This window comes from Melanaphis sacchari, unplaced genomic scaffold (assembly GCF_002803265.2).
Source record: "Melanaphis sacchari strain LSU unplaced genomic scaffold, SCAv2.0 Contig151_pilon_pilon, whole genome shotgun sequence".
NCBI classification, from domain to species: Eukaryota; Metazoa; Arthropoda; class Insecta; order Hemiptera; family Aphididae; genus Melanaphis; species Melanaphis sacchari.
In genome coordinates this window covers 1-26,432 of record NW_020270665.1, presented here as the reverse complement: position 1 = coordinate 26,432, position 26,432 = coordinate 1, and the positions used below count along the sequence as shown (strand labels likewise).

At 27.0% G+C, this 26,432-nt stretch overlaps 1 protein-coding gene across 1 annotated transcript in view; it reads left to right on the top strand.

Annotated features, from left to right (window-relative positions):
• Positions 1 to 24,426, top strand: part of LOC112591991 — a 93,135-nt gene extending 68,709 nt beyond the window's left edge. Inside the window, exons 8-12 of the mRNA XM_025335953.1 lie at positions 5,369 to 5,609; positions 6,011 to 6,454; positions 7,608 to 8,246; positions 21,064 to 21,891; positions 23,680 to 24,426. Of these exons, the coding sequence (XP_025191738.1) occupies positions 5,369 to 5,609; positions 6,011 to 6,454; positions 7,608 to 8,246; positions 21,064 to 21,891; positions 23,680 to 23,963 (2,436 nt within the window). The 3' untranslated portion in view covers positions 23,964 to 24,426. The remainder of the gene's footprint in view (positions 1 to 5,368; positions 5,610 to 6,010; positions 6,455 to 7,607; positions 8,247 to 21,063; positions 21,892 to 23,679) is intronic.
• The last annotated feature ends 2,006 nt before the right edge of the window (positions 24,427 to 26,432 follow it).

Sequence of the window (26,432 nt, the reverse complement as noted above, 5' to 3'; positions counted from 1 at the left end):
GGTGCTAAAGTAGATCGAATAATAAATAATAATATATGACCGATGAGAAATAAATATATTTTACCATAACTGAATTAATATCATAACAGTCCATACTCATACACAGCAGCATTGTAAATAACTGTGAATACCTATTTACTTATAACATTTTTATATTCTAATAGATTAAAACTTAAAATTATGTAAACCAAAATATCTAAAATATATAAATTAAAAAGTTTAAACAAATTAAAATATTCACAATACCCGTCCCCCATAGAAATACCTAAATATTTTATTCTTAAATCGAAACATAATACAATACAAAAAATAATTATAACATAACGCATTCAAAGTTCTATAACATACTATATTTGTCAATAGAGTATGAGTATCTGTAAAAATAACGATAATGGATGTATTGTTTATTTTAAAGTACTATGACTATATTATTAACATGTGAACGCTAAAAACGTAGGGTTGAAGTATGATTTAAAGGGTAGGGAAAAATGGATGTCCTCAAACACAAGTATTATTATTTTTCCATGCCTACACTGCGCCACCCCGTCTATTTATCATTGTTGGAAGATTTATTATTTACACCGTAGGAGTAATTTTGTAGTTGTCATCTTTACTATACACTAACAATAATTCTCGGGTAGTAGGTATGAAAAGGATCATTTACAAATGAAAAGCATATTATAGAACCATCATCTCATATTATATTATATGTAATATTGTGAATACATCACTTGTCTCCTTATTTTTTTTTTCAAGTTCTCATATAGAGTTTCTATCATGGACCGAAACGGTAGTAGAAAATGACAAATCATGTGCATTGCATTGATAAATAATATAAAAAGTATACATTTAAACAATCATGGTATAAGAATCGACGTACACTATTCATATTAACTACCGATATGTGTATACTATATAGCTATGCGAGACCTACATAATAGATAAAAAAAAAAAGACAAAAACGTGATCACCCCGGATAAAAAAATAAAATAACACAAAACCCTCAATGGTGAAAAACCACAATAGACCTAATAAACTTAACTCCTGATAATTTATCATTGCTTTGAAAAGTAAACAAATAAAATAACATTTTATCGCATGACTGAAAATAAATGAGTTACAATCTTACAAAGACACCAAAAACTATCTATTATAGATATTAATGAAAAGCACTAGGTAACTTGTAAATTGACAAGTTACTTTTTACTCTGATGACTTTTTAATTTAACTCGTTACCGAAGACTAATATTGAATAGGAATCATAGACATGTATCTAGTTCCTGTTATGTGATTTTTAAATGCGACTTATTCGAAAAATTATAACTTAATCAAATTTACATTATCTAAAATCATATACTAATACTTTAATTAAAATTAAAATATTATGTTTTACTCTTGAATCAGTTCTTCCTTTTTCTTTTCATTATTATGAAATTATTACTTTAATTTTTTACTTATTTATTTTTACAATTATTTGAAATTCAAAAGTTAATTAAATATAAGCTAAACTACAGCCTTAACGTTCAACGTTTTGATTATAGTAAAGACGAGAGACATTATTAGTGATTAAAATATCAAGAAAATACGTTGTTAAATCACATAGCTTAATAATTAATTATATTTATAAATTTTAATTAAAAATGTAGTATATAACTATTATTTTATTGATTTATAATAAACTTATTACTATAAATAGTAACTTAGATAAATATAACTATCACAATGGTGTTTTTAAATGTATTTTTTAATAAGTAACTTGAGAAAGTCAATATTTTTTTTAGCAGATATAAAAACTTAACAGATTACTCTTTTTTATAACTTGTAAATTAATTTTAGTTATACAGTGGAATACTCAAATATTAGATAACTCAGCTAACCAAATTTAATCGATACCTAATTTTCTTTACTTTATTAATTTACGCTATGAGTAAGTATTGAGTCGTAGTGGCATACCCAGAATTTTTTTTTGGTGAGAGTAAATCTAGCAAAAGAAAATAATTAGATGCCAAAATATTTTTTTCTTAAATTATATATAATTACAGTAGTTATTTAATTCATGTATACTCAATACAGCATAATATATATACGAAATATATGTTCTGTTTTATGTTAGTTAGGTACCTACATAATATGTGATACGTTTTAATTATAATATTAATCTTTTTATTTTTATATAGCTATAACATAAATTAATTATTTGATTCAGTCTTCTAATTGCATTATTCTGAGTATTCAGAATATAATTTGATTTAAATAAATAAATGTGTATGTATAATGTTTTTTTTTACGTACTACATACACATTATTTTGAAATCGATCAACAATTTAGAAAATATTTTTTTATGAAATTTGAAGCCCTTAAAAATGACATCTTTCAAAAAACATACTATTATACCATAATATTTTGATATATATAAAAAAAAATGAACAAGTGGATACCGCTGTACTTTATAATATTTTTCAAACAGGTGTGAAGTGGGTCACTGTAATAGATATATAACATTTGAATTCAATGATACTACATTATTGTATACGAAAAGCAAATCTGAACGGAGATAGACCATCAGCCTATGTCACAAAATAATTTCATGTTTTTTTTTTTTTATTGCTATTAAAGTAATTTATTTTACTGTTAGTGTTACGATAAGTTAACTTTAACTTTAAGTTAATTTTTGACGAATACTCATTGCATTTATCATATTAATATTTAAATATAATAATAATTTTATATTTGTACCATATATTATATTATTGTTATTGCATTTTATGACAATACTAGATAACTATAAAACAGCGTGAATAGATTCTTAAGTAGATAATATCTTAAAATTAATCTAAATATTTTGAAAATTTCGTTGCATAAAGTAAATTTTATAATATACCTACATAAAAGTTTGAATTCCCCCAGTCCTCAACACATAATATTTTTGAATTATAACAAAATGATGAACATCGTTTAAATATGTAGTTTTGTTTAAATTTGAATTTCAAATGTCTATAAAAATAATCATGTAGTTTCGTACTTAATTTTTTTAATTCCAATATTAAACACTTATGAGTAATATTTTACTGAATTTACAAACCTTAGCTATAAAAATTTAAGATTTTATACATTTTTACTATAAATAACGTATAAAAATACTCATTTTTAAAATTTTTTCTTTGTTTACTAAAAAAGTTCTGGCTATTGTTTATATAGTTTAAATATTCTTTATATTTTAACATGGTTAAATAAATAAATTACTTACTGTACGTGAATTGTAATAACCTGCATTGAAGAACTGAAATTTCCATGTCTTATAATATCAATGCCTAGGTATCTACTTCATACTTTAATTTTTTTTCTTAAATAATTTTTACCTTTCAGTTATTTGCTTGTACCTATTTACTTTTTTTAAAATTTAATTAGTGTTTCCTTAATAAGTTAAATTACTTACCATGTTTATAAATTTAATATATAATTTAAAATGCATAAACATTTTATCACAACTCATAAAAACAATCAAACTATTATTTAAATTTAATAAAAAAATAAAATATGTATAGTTTTATTATCTCATAAATTGAATTATTTTATTTATTTTACATTTATAAATATGATTGAATATATGCATATAGTTACATAATATATATGGCTATATGTCCATACATGGAATTTTTATTAATAACTAAAAATCTTTATTATTCATAAGTTAACGTAATCATTCATACATATTTCTTGAACAATAAATACTAAATAATTTCGTTCTTCAATATGTTGTTTATTAGTAAATATTAAGATTAAAATTTGATATAAACTGCAATATTACTTGTTATATTGAAGGTACTGTTAACATTTATGAAACATGTTTCTAAAAATATTATTAAATTATTTACTTGTAATATTATGTAATAATATTAGCTTTTATAAAAAAAAGTCATTTATTTACTTTGAAGTACACCGAAAAATAATAATCAGATTACACTATTTGAATACTGACTAACAATATGTTTAATCACTATTTACATATTATGTATCTTAAAATAGTTATATAATATTTTAATGTAGGTACCTAGTACAATTTACATTCAGTGGCCTAAACTCTGAGGGTAAATCTAATAAATAATTATAAACAAATATTTAGTTATTTAGTTATTTGATATAAATATTTTAAATTGTAACGTTGGTTGTGTCCACATAATCAAAAAGATTTTACCAAAACCGTTATTGCTTTATGTACATTTAGATTTAACCGGAAAATTGTTCATATAAAAGATTAAAGTAACCTATTTTCGTATCATTCATATTATAACCTCAAATATGGTGAGAATTTCACTAATTCGCATCAAATTTCATATAAAATACGTAGTATATTTTATATTAAGTTTGTATAAGTTACAAAACGTATATATAGCAATCAATTTATCAATATTATCAATATCAAGTAATGACTATATAAATTTATTCAATAGTTATTTGTTGCTAACAATTTATTAAATCGCCCAATAAATGTGATTGATTAAATCAATCTGACGGGTAACTGGGTATCTATAGTACCTACCTATACCTACTGAATAATTAAAATTAAATCAATTAATGAATAGTGTAATAATTCAATCCGTGAAATCTTCTGTAACTGTATAAACAAATGACTATCGAACAATCCGAACGAAATAAAACGATCAATTTTAATATTTTGGTTTAAAGACAGTGAAAAAATGCATTCGTTTTCACACAACATATCATTCGCCAATTTATAATTATATCAGTTCTATTTAACTCACACTATTATTAAGCAAAACGATTTTATTTTGATGTCGTCTAATAATAAGTCTACTTGTTCGTTCATTCACATATTTATTCGAATAATTTATTCATATCAAAGGAAGTTATTTGTAGGCGATAATCAATTTATTATTAGTTTATGGTGCTTAGCACTGTGCGGTGTAATGGTGGCTTTGCATTGAGTTAAAATTATTAGTAATCAATAATTATTGCGTTCACTACATAGTGTACATTATATAAATCTAAATTCGAGAAAACGCTCAAACCTGCAGCTTGACGCAATCAAATTTGTGGTACCTACCTACGTATAAACCATTAGTGTATTCGTGTATTATTTGGCGAATGAGAACTGGCGTTATCGATGGCCGTGTGTATATAGGTACATTCGTAATATATCAGTAGGTTTGTGCGTGAAGTATGTCAAACCACTCTTAGAATGAATTGCTTTAAAATGTATTGTAACACAATAATTCAGATCTAATTTGTTTTCACCTGTCATTGAGTGTCTCCATCGCCCCGATAACTGCTTTGTTGTACTAGCTCGAGCTAATTATACACACTATAATATGTACAATGTAACCCTTTAATTATTATAACGTGTAGGGTGTTCGGCTGATGCAAGAGACTGAGAAAAGACGAACGGACGACGGAGACAAAAGGGGTGAAAAGAAAAACAACAGACTGGCAGGTCACATTATACAGTACAGCCAGTTGGGTAGTTTGGTTTTGCAATCCGTGAAGGCCGCTGCAGCGGGAAAATATTCGTGCCAGGCGACAAATGGGATCGACAGCGACAGTAACGATAACAAAACGATTAGTAATACTGTTCGATTATATGTAAAACGTGAGTACAATATTATTATTGGCATTTCATATTATATTTTAAAATATCATTAAATTATCTCTCGATTAGCTATGAAACCAATACGAAAAGTTAGCGAGTACCTATAGCCTATAGTATGTATATTGTATTATAATTAAAAATACGTGAAATACATAAAAACAAAAATTTAAGTAAAATATGAAAATATTCTATGAGTAACTCATCAAAGAATGTTTATTCAAACAAATATTTATATTTTTCATCATTAAATCAACAACTAAAAATGTCATTCACTTTGGACTCGTTAATAAATAGAAAAAAATTTACTTAAATACAATTTATGGACTAGCTGTACATATATTATAAATAATGATAAAACCGAATAATATTTTAATAATTGTATGTTTCTTATAATCACGAAGATGTTCCGGTGTGTCAGCATCGCGAAGATATTTATATTATTACAAAAAAATCCGACGCAGCCACTGGGCCAGTGATTCGATGTCGGGCAAGTCATGGGCATCCACCGACCAGTGAATATCATTGGAAATTTTATCCTGAACAAGCGGAACCGGAAACCCACAATAGAAATTCCCTTGAATCCAATGAAATGACATTAACTGGGCGATCAATAAGAGAACTAGATTCATTACTTACGGAAACGGCTGTCCAAGGCAGTGATGGCGGAATATCATATACATTTACTACAAGTACGCCAGTATTAAAATCGTATTTATCAGTCGTATCGGCCGCAGCTTCAGCCTCTTCAAGTGCAGTTCGTCCAAACTTTCTTCACGGTCGACTAGAATGTCGGGCCGTTAACACAATGGGCATACAGAATAAACCATGCGTCTATCATATAACAGGTAAAATTAGTTGACATTAAACACTCAACATCAATTATTCATTCTCACTGCAGGAAAACCCGTTTCATGAAATTACTTAATAACCCTGATATTTTAATATTGCGGTATTTCACTATATTGGTGTTTTGGTGAAAACATATTTAAATATTTTTTATTCTCTGTCAAAATGTATATTTCGCAACATCGTAAAAAACTATTAGTATTAGTCCCACTTAACAATATTTAGATTTATTCAACGGTAGTTAGTGAACCCAAATATACATTTCATTAAAAAAAAAAAAGTGCTATACTTTTCTTTGGTTTTACACTTTAACATTTTTATTATATAATCATATTTGTGTACAGTTTATATGACTATGAAAACATAACAATAATAAGAATATTATGATTATTTTATTAAATTTATTTTTATTGAAAATTTAAATTGTAACAGCAGTATTTTAATGTGCCTTTTCTTTTTTATTTGAAAAAATAAATATATCTATACATACCACTTCTTTAGGTTATTATAAGATAAGAAAAAATAATGTTTAGGTGTGTAGTTAGTTGTCGGGTATTGAATAATAATATTGCTGTTCTAAAGGTCTTTAATTTAATAACCGTCATAAATGACAGACAGTACAATGACCTTATATTTGTATAATTATATCATAAATATATAAATGATAAAGTTATTGATTCTATAAAAAATGTATAAATACTGAAAGTAAATAATTTATAAATACATTCCCAACATTTTCTTAATGATTACTTAAGTAAAGATTGATGCACTCTATCTAGTTGGCTATTGTTAGACACAATAACTTCGCACTATTATATATTAATACGAAATTATCTATATTTATAAATAAAGATCAAATATTAATACAAATCTAAATTGATGTACTTATTGATTTGTATTTATTTGTTTTATATAATCCGTGTGTATTAAAACAACATCATTATTTTTTTTTTATACATAAACATGAAAATGTGTATATAATATATGTCAAGATATACTTCGTTATTGTATTCTAATGACAAATAACACATATTTAATTTTATTATTAAATTTCAAAACAGTATTATTTATTTACTTAAATTATAGTTAGTATTAACTATAGTTTAACTTATTAATTTATACCCTAACCTTAACCTTATGTTGTATTTATAGATAAAACAATGATCAATCATGGTAGTAGAGATCTTCAAGAAATCACTGATTGCCGGTCAATATTAAAAAAAGAATTATCGAACGAAGACTCAAATACAACTATGACGTATCCTTGTGGAACCAAAGTGGAAGGCATCGTCACCAGCCCTAATAGAAGAACACGATTTTGCATAACATGTTCATTGAACACGTCATTGTTACATTATCAACATCGGTTCAATAATTACGTTTTACAGCTTTTTAAGTCCGCACCTAGAGAAACACCTGCAACGGTTGCAGTTGCATTTAATGTTACTGGCGTTATTATATCTGACAATAATAATGGAAATAGCAAGGCTAATATCAACGTGCAAGATGATGATGATGATGATGATTACTATTTTGATCCCGAAGAAGACGTGGTAGGTCGCAATATTGGTGATTATAATCTGGATACTAAGAATGCAGTTCAGAAAGTGGTATTTGTAATCGACGACAGCGTAGCACCTGGAATATATCGTGGAAGGATTTACAATAGTTATGGGGGCACCATATCTGCGATTATCAAAGGAATGATCAATGTTGCAGCAGCGCCATTTAATGATGTCAATGACAATGATAGTTCCAACTATATTATTGACGACATCGGGGATAACACTGGTAAGTTTATTAGCTTCAACTTTTTTAACACAAAACACATAATCAATTCAAGTATCAAACACACATTAATGTAATAAAATATGATTTTGGTTATTTTAATTTAATCTCTAAATGTTAACATGCAAATTGTTTAGCTACTTTAGCAGATATCGTATCTCTAAAAACTTTTTATATTGCCATGTATAAATTATGTCAGAATTTAATTTGTATGTAACCTTTTAGTGACAACTAAACATTTTTTACGAACCACACGCCTTATACACAGTAATAAATAAGTTTAAATTAATGTAAATAAAAAAAAACATTCTGTAGAAAAAATATTAGTTACAAACCTCCATATAATTGACATGAACAATAGAATAAACTTATGTTCTATCTATTTTCATTAACTATATTAATAACAGCTATAACATCATAAATACATGAAGAGAATTTAATTTTATGTTATAGATTTATATAGTATAATTTAACATAGGTACCTATTATTTAATACTTATATATAACAAATAAGCTAACGTATAATACTACGTAGATTTTCACTAAAAATTAAAAAGGTTCATTTTCTGTTTCCGCCAAAAAAAAGTTTAGCAACCAATTATTTGCATTTTTAGGTGATTTTTTTGGATCAAGTAATATTACCTAAAAGTAAAAGTGCTTTGAAATTTTAAAGTAATCATAAATAGGTACTGTACAATAATGTACTAAAATAATCTTAGATAATAGATGTATAAATAAATTGTTTGTTTTAATTATAAGACTTTTTTTTAAGTATTATTTAAATTTAAAACTAATTTTCCTATGTTTAGTTTTACCATTACATTTAAAAATATTTAAATAAGATCAAATTTCAATTATTTTTCAAAACAATAATTTATTGACTTATATTTTAGATTTTGAGCGGAATGATAAATTTATTAATTTTACAACGATGTGTTTTTTATTCTTTTTTTGTTTTGTATTTATTATCAAATTTTTAGTCAGAAAAAATACTTTGCCATTGAAAGGCAAAGAGGTGATTAGATTAAAACTCAAAAATGAAATACGTCAAAAAAAAATTTAAAAAAAGACTGGTATTTTTACACAAAATCAGTTTTTGGCAAAATCGATGTTCCTAATTTATTGTAATTCAAAAACAAATAACGGTAGATTCTTACAATTTTTAATACATTTTTATACATTAACATTAATTTATTTCAATAAAACATAATCAAATTTTCGAATTTTTTTTTTTAACATTTTTAATTTTTAGTTACTCGTAATTGAAATTTTTGATTACTTCCTATTTATTTTCGAATAGTTAAAAAGCTTGAAAATTCAATACAAGCGGTTCTTCGTAAATATTTATTAATAAGATAAAAAAAAAAAAAAATGATTATAAATCAACAATTTTTTTTTTTTTTTATAAGCGCTAGAAATTAAAATTTTTGTTAAAATCAATTTCTAATTATTTATTTGATATTATGATATGTATTATTCTTCTTAGGAAATTGTGAACTATAAATTTTGATGGTTAAAATAATTAAAAAATGTTCTCACCGCTATAAATTGACCACCCTATAAAACCAAATAGTTTCCGCATTTTCAAAAATTCTGCTATTGTGTTGAAAGTGTATTATAAACGCGTTGAATATTTAGGTGAAACAGTAAAGCTAAAATCAGTTACTGGAAAATCGAGCAACCCAAATTAAACGATTGTATAGATAACAGCTATACTATCTGTTCTTAACGCTATATTATGAACGCGTGCACGCATACTGCAGACGCACAACAACAATCATAGTAATAATATATGTATCTTAATATAAATGTGGTGTGCATGAAAAATAAATAAAATATATTTAAAAGAATTATAACTTTTGTCAGCTCTCGCGGGTTGAAAGGGGAAATATGAGGAGCTTTGGTGTAATGGCGTGCACACCCGACGGACCGGAAACAGCCGAGATAATCCTTGTTCCTCTCTCCCAACTTCCGGTACCAGGTGTATCGCTTCCTTCGTCTTCGCAGTCTTTGTGACTATGCGAATCTTTGTATAAAATGCGACGAAGGCGTTGTTGGCATAACAATATTCCGTATATTATGGGCGAGCGTTATACCCGTACGCGCGCACACATACATAATAATAATAGCTACTGTGTGCAATCGGAAGCTGTGTTTATCGATGTGTGATTTTTGATTGTAACAACAAGTGTGTGTATTATACAAAATATGTGTGTACACGTTGGTTCAAAAGAAAACAACGTCATTTTCGTATATAGTCAGCGACAACTGGAGATAGTAATCTGTTATAGGTGGTGACGGTGGTATAGAGTGTGAGTAGTGGGGATATATATATATATTATATACGTATAATAAACACCTTAATACCTTTAACACCACTGTTGCCGCCGCGAATGTCGACAATGAACGAACAGCAGTAAAATGATTATACGTGCGTTTCCGGTACGATAGACACTTGTACGAGAGACAAGAATAAATGTTTAATACGTGAGAGATATGACTATGTATTTGCAGGTGCGTGATAGATAGGAGACGACCAAAAACACGAGGTTATATTATTATTATTTTATTATTCTACATAATAATACAGATGGATAACGATAGCGTATGAGCTGGTTAAGGTGTACTACGTGAGCAGACATTTCCATATACAACGAATTTATAAATATTTATTTTTTTAAGTAGTTACTTTCCCTATGTAGGTTTAATATTTTTTCTTATTCATAGGTTTGTGACTTAAAAATTCTATGAAAAATACAAACTTGATATTAGGGACATCAAAAGCAATTTATAATATTGATGTTAAACTATTTACTTGTATGCTGGTTTAGTCTCTAGTTGGTCAAACATTTTTTACGTCTACTGACTTGTACAAAATGTTATTTACCCATGATAATAGTAATATTATTTCATTGTTTTATTACACATGTCACACACTCTACTAACATGATGACACAGAAAAATATTATACCGAGTTTTGTTTCATATCTATGCATTTATATCTACCTATTGTGTATAATAATATACACTTTATATTCATTATATATATTACCTAAGCGAACAACTAATAACAGAGCTGATTAACGGATCCTGAGGTGTTTTATACTTTTGGAAAGTGTTTAAGGGTAAATATACTATACAGTCACTTTTAAAGCAAATAAGTACTATATACAAGAAGAAGAATAAATTATCGGCATTACGTGTAAGTTCAATCATCCTTGTGACCTTGTAGAAAACAGGCACGTTTCACATAATCAGGATTTATTTTGATATTTTGTATAGAATAAGTGAAATTATTTTTTTAATTATTATATTTAATAATAAAAAAAAAAAATAATAACAGTATTATTAGAAAAATGAAAACTGAACAAATATATTGGTTGGAGTAGCCCAGAGTAGGTCTTCCCTTTATAAGATAAATAGATATCCTGTTTTTTTTTTTTTTTTAATTCTTAATAGTTAAAAATGTTGATTTATTTTTTGAAAATAATATTTTATAAATCGATTATTACTTATTACCAGGATTAAAAAGTTATAGCACAAAGAAAATACAATTTTATGGTTTTAATGTGCTCTTAAAAACACCAAAATACACGCAAAAATATCAATAAAAATTAGTAAATATGCAAAATTAAATTGACAACAAAATTTTTTATTTTTTATTTTTTTTGTTTTAATAAAAGAATTCTTAGATTTATTTTTAATTAAACAAATTTTATATAGTTTATGCTAGTTAATATTTAGGAACTCTATAGATATTTGGTCCTACTATGAAACGCAAATAAAATGTATTTGAAATTTGAAAATGTCAGTACAATGCGTCTGACAAAATATTTTAAAAATAACCAAATTATTTGAAATGAATGGAAACAATTATCTGAGGTCATCGCCAATAACATTCGTTAACGTATCAACTATTGTTTGAAAATCAAAATGTATATTTTTGTTCACATATTTAAAATATTAGAAATAAACATTATATACAAAATGAATTACTTCCGTATTATAACAATTTTTTTTATGTTTAACTGTAACTATAAATTATAATAATATCACCTGTTTTAATCAGATAACTATATGGCTGTTTAATATCTTAAATCTGGATGTATATAAATAAATTAATCTCCATCTACATTCCAAAGCCAGCTAGACTTAAGAGTACTCTATTATGGGGATTTTATTTCATCCGTTTTTAAGGAGTATTATAGTATACGAGTAGACAATTTTTTATGTACATGCGTATGGGACGTGTAAATGTGTGCGTACTGTGTAGTAAGTGACCGTTAATGTGTGTGGCTATTTATAAAATAAATACCTGAAAGCTCTATCAAATGCTCAAACATGTCAACAATACCCTACACAATATTAATTATTTTGTTACTAATTTAAAATCACTTCAAAATTATTAAAATTTTAAAATCTTATTTTAAAGAGTCTTTGAGTTGAATTAAAAAAAATAAACTTCATAACGAATATAAATATATTTATAGAAATTTTTCCGAAAACTAAAATAATCGATGCGATTAATTAAGGTTTATTTTGATATAGAAAAAACAGGATGGAATTATCTTAAAAATTTAAAATAGGCAACTTAAATAAATTGTATAGAAAAACTATTGTGAATTAAAATATATTTTTATACTTCCATAAAGTATATTAAATGCGGTCACATATTATCGTAGTCACATATGACTAAGTCAATAACTATTAAATTAAGGTGAATAATTATGAAAATATATAGAAATTATTATATATACTGTTCCGAATGGTTTAACTTTAAATCTCTTAACCCAATAGGTAGTTATTATTAGGAAATCATAATTTTATGAAATGTACAAGACAACTATTTGTAACCACTATTCCATTATGTCTATTATTCGATAATATACCATTATTTATAGTTAACAAAAACAATATTCAGTTCATTAAAAAAAAATTTTAAAAAAACAACAATATAGTATAATTATTTTTAAGGGACTTAATAATTATCCACAAAATAGTGTTATTGGAATTAAATACTTATAGGCTAGAGTTACTCTAAAAGTAAAATTTTTAATTTTTTGAAAATGTAATCGTTTCATTTGATTTTATTATTTAATAAATCCATTTCTTTTAAAAATTAAAAAACAAATACTCAATTTAGTTTACTTTAAGAATGATCCTACTTAAGTTTTTAATCAAATAAAACAACAAAAATAAACTTTTGATTGAATTTTTTTATTATTTATTTTTAATGAGACTACAATTGACCACAAAACGTTAAATTATAATGTTTTTTTTTATTTAATGCGCTGAAAATAATTGTAAAGGTACTTGTTTTTTATAGTTCGAGATAAAATATAAATTATTTAATTATTTATTGATTATAAGTACCTAAGTAAAAAATATGTATTTTGTACATTTACAAACTACTTACTGAATTTGATAATACGGCATGTTTATATGGTAGGTATGATTGTGTATATTATATTGACTAAAATAAACTTTAAATTATTATTTATATTATAATTTATAAATATAGGTATCTACTTGCTGAAAAAAATTCCCTACTCATTATTATTCTTATAGTTAATAGTGTGTTGACATGTTGTATGTTTGTAGATACTGTCATAGGTTAGTGTATAAGTATTTATTCAAAGTAAAACTTATCATGCTACTTAAATGTACTTAACTTATAATGCAAGAGTATACATACTATATTAAAATTTACACACAATTTCTACACAAATAATTATTTTTAAATAATAATATTTAATGAAAATAATAGTATAAATGAAATAAAAATATTTATTAGAGAAGAGCAAGCAACATTATTTTTTGAATAGCACTGCGAGTTACAAAAATATTATTCATACTATAATAATATATTACATTTTACGATTTTTTTTTTTTCTGTAAAATTAAAATACGCATATTTTGGTGTTATGATTACTTTTTTGACAACAAGTTGTTGTACAGCGTTTATATAGTAATCCCAGATAGTATAACAATAAATTTAAATTTTTATATTTAGATCAATTAATGCACATATTTATGCGTCACTGGACGTTCTTCTTGTTTCTACAAGCACCCATGGAAGTCGTTAGTAGTTATTGGACAGTTATTATAAAATTAAAATGTTATGCAAAATGCGCAGCACATTTGTGCATAAATGGATCAGATACTCGTAAGTCAATACTGAACACGTGTTTTAATTTTTAAAAGATTTTGGTCGATTTTTTACCGGATTTCATGAGGTAACCTTAATGACACCTCGTTTTTCTTTTTACACGTCACACATTTACAGACTCAACGGTATTAACTTTAAAAATTCGTACAGCAAACAATATATCTTCGATCACTATCAAACTTGGTAAAAAAAGTGCAAAAACTTATGTACTTTAAGATAAGCTCATTTTAATGTCATCAGTGTTACCACTTGAGCACATGTAACAGTTAAAACGAATACTCGTTATTTGTTTACTACGCCTCGCAGTGCTTTATCACAGTTAAATAAAATAAAAAATTTAAATAAAAATCTTATACATTTATGGATTGATAGGTATTAATTGGATTTTTTTTTTTTTTTTTAATTGTTCGTATGGTTTTTATTAACAATGTTTATTGAGTATAAATGCTTAAAAATAATATAAAATATCACATACTATTTCATAAGTAATACAATAGTATAGAAATATATAAATTAGGAAACGACAATGAGCGATTTTTAAATGTAAAAATAAAAATAATTTAAATATTTTTAGTATTTTTAAATATTAATAATTACTTTTATAATAAACATATAGTTTTGATCTTTTAATCTCAGAAATCGCATTTTTAAATTAAATCTTTGTTTAAATAATAAATAATAATTAATCTATATCAGCAGCAGTGCATAACTTTATTAATATTAAAATAGTTAGTTATTAACTAACTTGATTTAAATGTTGGTGTAATGGAATTCTATTGATGTCACATTGACTAGAAAAGTTCAAACTTCGCCCACGTTCTACTTAATAAGTATATATTATTATTGTTTAATGTTTATATATAATTTAATAATTTATTGTAGTCTGAAAATTATATGTCTGAAAATCTGGATTACCTACAAACTATAATATTGTTACGTACCGTGTTATTTTACACGTATTTATTATACGGAGAGGTGAGGTGTATGCCGATGGGATAATATATTCAAACAGTGTAGCACCAACGGATAGGGCGAACACCTGCACATCGTGATATTAAATAAAATGAATAAGACATGATCACACGTCTTGGACTTCTCAGAAATGATGAGTAAACAACAGTGTTAACATTGTACGAATTAATTTGACAATTAAGACTTGATCACACGTCGTGTAATTCGTAGAACCGATGAAATCGCAGGAAAGGCACCCAACTGAATAATACATTTAATTTAGTGAGCTCCTTAGGGTCATTGGAAGTCACCACCTCCCCAGTCACCACTCTTGACGGTTAACCATATATAAGGGAGACCAGGGCAAGAGCTCTGCAGACGGTTAGGGATATTCGAGACGCTCAGAGGCAGGTCGTAACACCACTCACGGTCTCGTCTATCAGTATTTCAGAGGCAGGTCGTAACACCACTCACACCATCTTGTGCTTATAAAATTGTATTCTTGTACGAGTTAATTGTATTAAATAAAGACTTAATCTTTTAACTTGCAAACATTAGTATTTCTATTTCTACGTTGATATATGTATCGACGTTGACATAACGGACGCAACAATATAAGTCACGATCGTTAGATCGTTAGATCGCCAATCGTGCCATACAAGACAATATGTATAGATAACATACTAGATTAATACTATTCATTAGGTTTTGTGGCGGAAAATTGCTGTACCCACTGCAATTACTAATATTATTGAAACTGAACATAATATTTTTGTGTAACCACTAATATAACCAACTAACTAGGTACCCACTTATTCTAATCTATATTTCTGTTTGAATTGCCGTTATAATAATATATCAGTATTTTAAGGCAAATAACAATGATGGCTACGACAGAAATATACTTGCGGCTATAGATCCCTTTATTCTATTTTACAACACTATACACCGATTATGATATTATAAACACGCACAACTATTGCTTATACATAGGTACACATTCGTTAATGTTATGTTTAAACACCTGGGGGTAACTGTTTTTGAAGCGTAATTTCACTTCGTATACATCTCATTAAACATATACAACATGTAACGTATTATACGAAGAAAAATCGTTTACCGTAATATTATTCCTTTTTTTATTTTTTTATTTTTACTATTATTTTGTTATTTAAATTTTTGCATGTTACATCGCATATACGTAGCTTTATTCTAATTTGTTTCCTTAAAAAAATATTATTGTATTTTCCTCTCTGTAAATAAAGGTTAAAAGTCAGTTTTGTTGATAAATGGGAAAAACGTTAAAGGCATGTTCAACTGTGAAAAACGTTCAATCTGTTAACCAAGTAAAAACATTAGCTTCCCTCTCAACCGAAACGATAATCAAAAATAAAACGTTTAAATCGCTTTATAAAATTAGTTTGAAATTAAAAGCTTATAATTTAATATCGATACCGTGTATTTATTTTATAATCAATACTAACGATATATTTACTAAAGATATTTAACTTAAAAAAGAAAAAGGTTTTAGTTAAACTTTAGACTCTGAGTATTCATTATTAACAAGTACCTAGTAATATTATATTTTAATAAAATATATTTATCGTTATGGAGGATTATTTGAAGAATGGATATATAAACAATGACTAATTATTATTATTTTTGATTAATGAACAATGACAAGCAACTCTTTGAAAAGTGAAAAACATTACCTGTATGGTTTTCAATAAAATGTATTCCTTCTGTTATTTGTAAAAATATAGATAAAATCTGAAATCAAATCAGTAATAAGTAAAAAATAAATAAATTTTTTAATTGGGTACAAAAATCTAATAAAATGTTAAATTATATATCTATGTCCATTGCCCAATATATTTTATACGTTTTCTAATAGCGCACCACCAAGGAAAATAAAAACGAAATCGAGTGATTTAGTTTGCATTTTAATTTTTAATAAACAATTTATTTTATTATGTATTCTTTCATTAAATTTAAAAAAAACCCCTTGGATTCATTGAATACATTTTTGTATGGTTATATTTATCAAATCAAAATGAAAAATATATGTAGCATATTTCAAATCTTAATATCATAATTTCTGATAAAAGTGCAAAAAAATAATATATTACATAAGTTTTTAATCAAAATCATAAAAAGTGTTGGTGGTTATCAAAAGTTAAAAAATATCTGAAAAATGACAAATTCATAAATCATTTCACAGGAATAATATACTATATTTTACTACTCATATTATATACCAGGCATACTTGCATACTTGCAATAAGACCCAGCCTACAATAGCCAATCGTCTATTTAGGCACTATAATTAATAAAATATTATTCATGATTTTTTTTTTAAATTTTAAAATAACATTCTTTTTACATACTAAAAAAGGATGGATCGGTATTTTTGTTTACTGCATATTGTGCTCTCAACATTTCTTGGCGCGACACTGCAGTATAAGTCTTAAAAATTCAAAAATTTTGATAATCATAAAAGTTATTGATATTATATTAAGTACCATTACACATAACGATCACTAACTACATTTATTTCTATAATAATCCATTTAATACATTGATTAAAGAAAATTTATATACCTAATGCTTTTGTAAATCCAACAAATTTACGACCAAATAATTAATTACAAATTTGAACAAAGTATGTTAGAATAATATAGTTATTAAAAATATTTTGTTAAGTATAACTCAATAAACAATAAATAATGATTTCAAATCAATATATTATTTGGAAATGAGTAGTTTTTCTTTTTAATTAAATTAGTATGGGTATTTTATTGTTGTTATAACAACAAATGTTTATACTTAGTTACTTTTATATTATTATATCAATAATGTAATAATTTTGTGTACTGTTTGTTAAGATCATTTTCGTGATGTTCCGATATTAAGTAGGTTTAAAACATTTATATATCTCGAAGTACTGTATATTTATAGTATTTCAGACTATTTACTAGTTATTATCTATTATTTATTCTTATAAAAATTATAATTTTATCAGACAATTTTAAAACCATTTAATTAACTAACCATTATAATAAATAAATCAAAAATAGGTTAGATACCCAACCTACAGATACATATTATACAGTACGCTGGTACTATATTATGTATTCAATTAACATTATATTTTTAATAAATAATAATTATAAAAAAAGCTGTTAATATTTTTTTTAATTTGACATTACGTTATTTAAAAGATATAAAAGTCACTTATTTTTTGCCAACCAATCATATAGGTACCTAATATTGTAGGTATACATTATGCATTACGGTTAGTATTATAAACGTATAATAGGTTATAATAGTATATAATTTATATAGTTAATTTAATTGAATTGACTTTAGTCACGTACTCTGATAAATTGCTTAAAATGTTTAATACTTATAATATATTTTTACCACTGTTAATATAATATAATAAATATAATATTTCTACAGCAACATAAAATTTGGTTCTAAATAATTAATAAAATATTGCTTTTAAATTTGTTTTAGTATACTCTACATCAAATAATCAAATATCAATAGTTTCTATTCTATCATCTTCTAAGATATTTTTTTTTGTTTTATAGGCTATTTGTTGCTTCTATCTATTTGTTTTTTATCTTTTGTATCTTCAATGCTCGCCTCTGCCTTTAATCCTTTTAAATCGTTTGTCACTCGGCTTATCCGACGTCAATGTAGTCCTTTTACTGGTTGCTATTTTTCTATAAGTATTAGTTTAATTAACTTCTGCACGCCATATATAAATCGATCCTAACCTTTTTGATTTTCGGAAATCTTGTAAGTTTTTTATTTTGTAAATATTATTTCATACTGTTAATAGATCTTGCTTCTTGAATTGATTATTTATAATGCATTAATTTCATATTGGCATCGAAATAATAAATAACAATACGTATTGCATATGTAGTGTTGTATCGTTTATTTTATTATAGTTTTTCTATGCAAATACAAACAATTTATTATGTTAAGATTTATGCTTTATCCCCAGGGTAGACTAACAACTTTCTCCTACCATAGACTTTATTATTTTATGATTTATTTCTTTGAGGTGTGTTGTAATGTTTTGTACTTCTTACTACTCTTACTACCTGCCCCACAATTTATTTAATACCCATATTAAGTATAGTCAATAGTTTGAGTTCTTGTTCCTAAACATTTGAATATTTTTGTATTTTTGTATTTATTTATTTTTTTTTTTTTATATTTTTTTATATATTATATTAGTAGCAGGTATCCAAAAAATTACGACAGTTGTTATTATAATAGCTATGATTATATTATAATTTTGGAAAAAAATATTCGTTCCAAAAATAAATTATTAAACTGGCTGTACCTGGGTATTTCTGCAATAAAGACTGATTTGACACTCATTTCGTTTTGTTCATTTTAATGACATAGAGTTTGAAGAAAATAAATATTATTAAATATGATAAAAATTATTAAAGACCAATAATATAATACATTAATATGAAATTGTTAAAAAATATTCAAATATTCCAGTTCCCCTCGTTAAGGCCAATAATCTTTATTTATATATTATATATAGGTATGCATAATACAATATATTTTTTTAATCAAATTGATGATTAAAGCAAATAAGTATATACATACATACATAATATATTTTAATTTTTATAGTTGTTTTAATACATCAACCACCTAATTTTATAGTCAACTTAACCAATACAAATATTTTGGTTTACAAAAAAAATATAATGTCATTAAGTGATGGACATAACAATATAATGTACTAGTACTTAAAAACATTTGACCTTTTACAGTATTTTAAATTAATCAAAATTAATTTTTTTTCCAGAGTTTTATTTTTACAATTTAAATTTCAATACCAGGTTAATCATATTAAGTTAGTAATTAAATTGCATAGGTACCATTTTTTAAAAAGCTTATATAGATTATTTTTTTTTTACATAAAATGTTTGTGAACAAATTTCCTGCTGTAGTTAATAATTATAAAATTTACAGATATTCCGGTAACATTATAAATTTGATGAATGATGATTCTTAAATTGACCAATTATCGCGTGCTAAATACATGAAAACGGGTTCACAGCTGTATCGTCTAGCTATCGTGTCGTGTGGCTTTTATCATATCCCGATCGGCTATGATAATATAATCATATCATATATATCGTGATGGTATCATTCACTAACTAGGAAATTTCTAAAATTGGATTGAGTTCTACTTTTGGAAACGACACGATAGACGAAATGATTAAGCTTATACTATAATGAGTATAATGTCTAGAGTACTTATTTCTGTAATTATTTTCCTAATATATCCTTTGACCTTCAATTAAAATCGAAAAATTTGAATTCATACCTAACTAAAATTGTATATTTTAATCACTTAACGTTTCCCTCAATACTGTTATTTTTTTGATTCGCATTATACACACGTCAAACACATACAATATATATGTAATAAACAACAATAATTATTATCAATAAACTATATTCATCATTTCTATTAACTGTTAATGTATGGTGTGTTGGTGGTAAGGAAGTGTGGGGTGATGTGAAAAGCTCCTAACTTCTTAACTTATCCTCATAAAAACTGTAAGGCTGAAGCCCTCCTCCCCCGCGGTAACTTTAAGGCCTACAGTTACGCCTCAACGACCATCGCCTAACCATTTGTGTTTTGTTTCGCAGACGAATCGGCGTTGGGCTACGCTTGGCGCCGCGTCACCGTCGCGCTGGCAGACGCGTTTTCCCTGGTATTGCCGCCGTCCGCAGAGGGCTCGGAACCGGGCTGGGACGACGAGGACCGCGCCCGGCCACCGCACAGACGTTGGCGGGCCACGTCCACCGCCCTAACTGCCGTTCTAGTGGCTGTGGTCGCGGCACTGTCTTGCGGCATATGCGGCGTGGTGGCGATATTGTACCGCCGTCAACGCTACGGCGACCGTCGCGGCGACCGCGGCCACGTCACGTACAGCCTTGGATGCGACGGTACGGGAGGTGACAGCGGTGATAGCGGTGATGCTCGAGATGGTGCTGGAAAACCCCCGATCGTCGGGCGTCTGAAGACCGCGGAGACCGCACCGCCGCCGGCCGCAGACGTCGACGGCGCGCGACAACAGCATCAGCTGCAGCAGCAGCGACAACTGCAACAGCGACAGCAACAACTGCAGCAGCAACAGCAGCAGCGACAACGACGACTGCAACAACTGCCAACCGCCACGTCCGATGACGGTCGTGCCGGGGCTTGCGCGCCCCTGCTGCACTCGCAAACGTTGTCCCGCCGGGTGCAGTTGTACACGTCGGTGCCGGAAGCGACTGGTCGACCGTTGTCTAGCACGTTTCCGGCGGCGCGTGGCCCCGACGACTATTACGACGACGACGCCACTACCGCCGCCGCCGCCGCGGCTTTGTCCGCCGTCCATTGCAATAATGCCATGACCGCCGACCGCCGCGACGACGGCAGAGGACCGGACATCGTTATGTCCACGGCCACGAAGCTGAATTTGGCCGATTCTGGTATATACACATATTTATCATATCATCAAGTATGAACTGGTAGGGAGGTGGTGATACTATTTGAAAAAAAATAAATAATAAATCGATAAATCGATAAAACCGTTTTGCGAAATTTAATTTTAATTTTTTTCCAAAAATCATTTACATTTTACACAATTCCGTTTCATCATACGCGTATTACACGCGAGAATTCGATGTAAAAGCCATAAATATAACGACATCTGAGTGGTGGCTGTAAGTGGTTGTAAACACTCCTTTAAACTATTTGCAAAGTTGTCAATACACTTGTATTTTCCTATTCTAGTCTCAGGAGAGTGAGGGTCAGCAATAAAAACTTTCGGTTTTGACTAGGTTCCTCCATAAAATGTAACCACAAACAACAGATCTGTATTAATTTAAACAATAGTAATTAAACGTTCCGATAAAATAAAATACATATCAAATGTGAGTTCTTCTTATTAGAGCAGATCAACCTTCATTTTCAGTCGTTCCTCCCAGCAAACTTCTGATCCAACAGGTCATCATGCGTAATTGCGTAATAATATTATTTTCATCAGTTCAGCATCGAAAAAAATTTTTTTTTTTTTATGAATTACGCTCTTACGGATCGCCCCCCATCGCGTTTCTCATACTTTCTACTCTACTCCTTCTATTATACAATCATTATGATTTTTCATCATCATGTCTTGTAATGTGCCCAATCACGTCCGATATTCAACTATAGTAGTTACCTCTTGCAGTTGTGTGTACTTAGTTTCAACCAGCTTTATAAGTAGGTACTTATAATATATTTACGTTAGGTACGGTAAATAATAATTATTGAGAACATAACATAATGTTATGCTGGTCATTAACATTTTTCACCAATTACCTACATGGGCAGTTATCGTTAGAAATCAAAATATGTTCATGTCAATTGCCCGATATGAGACGACGATTAACGTTCATTTTTTTCCTGTTAAGTTATTCGTTGGAAATTAACGTTGAAATCATCATTTCTGACTTAGGTGATGTCAATTAAATAACATTACATGAAACTAAATATTTGAGTCGCTATACAAAACTATACAATATATTACAAGATTACCCTTTTTGAAAACTTTTGGATTTTAAATAGGTACTTCTTACTAGGTATTTTTATTTTTTATATAAAATTGCGTTGTAGTATTATGCCACCGAGTTTTTTTGTGAACAAGTATACCTATAAAAACTACGAATCATGATCACTCGTTCATGATAGTTGTTAAAAAATACACAAATACAAGTTAATAATATTATGAAAATATGAAAAGTATCAGCTTTTAAAAATAGTATAGGTACAACATTAAAATCACAGCTCTTTAAAAAAAAAATGATTTTTATACCTTAAATTTTGAAACATGTACCAAGTATGTAACTTAATATTCAAATAGTACCTATTTCATAACCTCAAAAATATTATCTATTTTCTTTCCATTGTTTTATTTTTAATAATAATGAGATACAAAAACATTTTATCGATAAAATTTTAAATTAATGTAGATTAATCGTATTATTTTATCTATAAATCAATAATGCATACTCTATATAGTCTATACAAAAACTTACATATATTATAATCTATAATTAAACTATATTATTCTAGATCTTACGGTAATAAAAAATATTTTTTTTCACTTACTGACCTACACTAAATGTCCCATAAAAATGTGTAACCAATTTAAAATTAGCAACTAAATTTATGTACGTATTTATTTATTTATTTGTTTGTTTATTTATTCAATAAATACAATGCAATTTTTTTTATAGATAAGTCGGGCGATAACTGGCCACAGAAAAATCAATCACAACAAACGAAATTCAATACCATGAACAGCGACCAAAAATGGTCATTAAACCGACTTCAGTATCAAAAACCAAGTACAACTACTACTCCAAGGGCCAAATTTACAACAGTTTTAACACCGACAGCAACTGCAATCTTAACAAATAAACACACAATATCTAAAACAATCAAGCCGGCAATAGATGAACCTATATCAGTATCATCTCGGTTGATATTAAACGCGCTTCATCGAGAGTCATCCATTTAAAACTATGATTAACTATAAATAGGGTCTTATTAAATAATCGTTGTCTTAAAGACTTTCTTTTTTTTTGCTCTAACTTTATTTTCTCGGTCTATTTGTAATCTTTATTAGATGCATAAATTGTGTGTATTTACCGTATCTTTAAAGTTAAATATTATCTATTTTATTAGTGACCGTTGCCACTTTATAATCATCATGTTGTGATCCTATATTTTTTTTCCTGAAATCGTTACTTAATGTTATTGTTAAAATATTATGTCTTGATACGTTTTCATTCGTACGGACGTGTTACCAATTTTAAGTTATAAGAAAGGTACCTATAACCCTATGATTTAATGTACCTACTACTTGTTAGCATATTATTTAGGCCAATAAAAAAGTTAGTTATAAGTACTTTTGCATTGTTTATTTTTAGCAAAATTATTTATTTAAATTATATTATAGTAGGTACTATTTAATTTATCATTGTCATAAACTCATAATATTATATGTACATATCAATATATATAACCGTGTGTTGTTGCTTATTCATCTATCTTAATAGTTTTTTTTTTATGAAAATGATTTTGTAACATTAAATTCTCCCTTATAAGTTCCTCGTAGATTTTCTAGTTATTGAAATATATTTAGTATCTAAAGAGGTAAAATTATCTTTATTGAAATAATTCATAATTCCTTAATCGTGATAAACGAGGGCTAAGGAATAAGTTCAGGATTAGAATTTTGAATTAATATAATTTATAAAAATAAGCACTTAAAATATAAAGAAAAATAAATTTGATAATAATCATTATTGTTATTATTATATTCCCTCTAATTAAAAACTAAAAAGTAATTTTGTTGTATAGTAGGTTAAAAAAAAAGGTATCGAATACTCGAGTGTACCTCATCATTGAGCATAGTCCTGTAATAGATGTATTAAATTTAAATGATAAATATAACTACATAAGAAAAATGATTCTGAGCAGAGATCGTGTTTCAGTCAATATTTCTAAAAATATTTCATTACCTATATTAAATTTTTATTAGTGTTAGAAATGTATTTTTTTATTATCAATATAGTAGGTTATACAAATTGTTTCCAAAAACAAATCGTCAAATCACGTAATATATTTTATAGTTAATAATTATATTATTATCCTGATATTATTTCATTTAATATTATTAGGTCCAATCTGTTATTAACTTAAATGTCAATGCAAATATACCGTAAAACGCTGTGAATAGGTTCTTGGTATAATTATAATTTCAAATTAATCTAAATGTTTGATAAATTAATTTTTTTTTTTATATACATATATTTGGTAAATTAACTATTTTTTTGTCTTTTTTTTTAATTGTTAAATTAAGTTAATTTAGAAAATGTAGATTAAGTTTAAAGTTAAAAGTACATTTTTAACTTGTAAAAATTACAGGTTGGTTTGAAAAAAACTTAACATATTTTAGTTAAAAATTAGTTACTTTCAGCATTTTACAATTTTTAAAGATAAACGAATAGCATTTTATAGTAATATAATAATGTGAATCTTATAATTATTATTTAAAATGTGTATAATGTATATTAAAATTAATAACTAAAAGACCATTTTTTCTCAATGCTCATTACAACATACCTATTTTTAATATTTTTTAATTGTGTTAAGAACATCTTATAAGAAACTATATAAATTGACAAGCCTATTCTCAAAAATAAAAATTTTATTATAGGTACATAAACCGAAAATAAAAGTAATAAGACAATTTTTAAGTCTAGTATTAAAGGTCCGTCAGCCTGGCACCCCGAATTCAAAATTTCGACCTCAAACCTTTTTAGATAATTAGTAACTAATTTGTAACAATTTGTAACGCAAAAATTAGAATTTGTAACACAAGATTTACCCCCGAAAAAAGGGATAATTTTTTCGGGGTGCTGGGCTGACGTCAGCCTGGCACCCCGAATTTGAAATTTCGACCTCAAACCTTTTTAGATAATTAGTACCTAATTTGTAACAATTTGTAACGTTACCCTGAAATCATAAGCCAAATTTGGGGTGCTGCTGACGTCAGCCTGGCACCCTGAATTCAAAATTTTGACCTCAAACCTTTTAGCACTACACCACGGTAACAATTTGTAACGCAAAATCGAATTTGTAACCCAAAACTACCCTCGAAATCGGCGTTTTCAAATTTTGGGTGTTGGATGACGTCAGCCTGGCACCGAATTAAATTTCGACTCAAACCTTAGATAATTAGCTCCACTTGTGTCACTTGTAATGCAAAATCGGAATTTGTAACCTGAAAACCACCCTCGAATCGACGTTGAATCTCGGGTGCTGACTGACTCCACTTAATATATATAACATGTAATAACGACATTGTAAATGTATATTGGTTTAAAACCAAATGTGTGAAATAGTTTTATTATTTTATCTTTTTAAGTCGTAAAATTCATTTATTCAAACTAGGAGCACACAACTGAACGAAGTACACCGA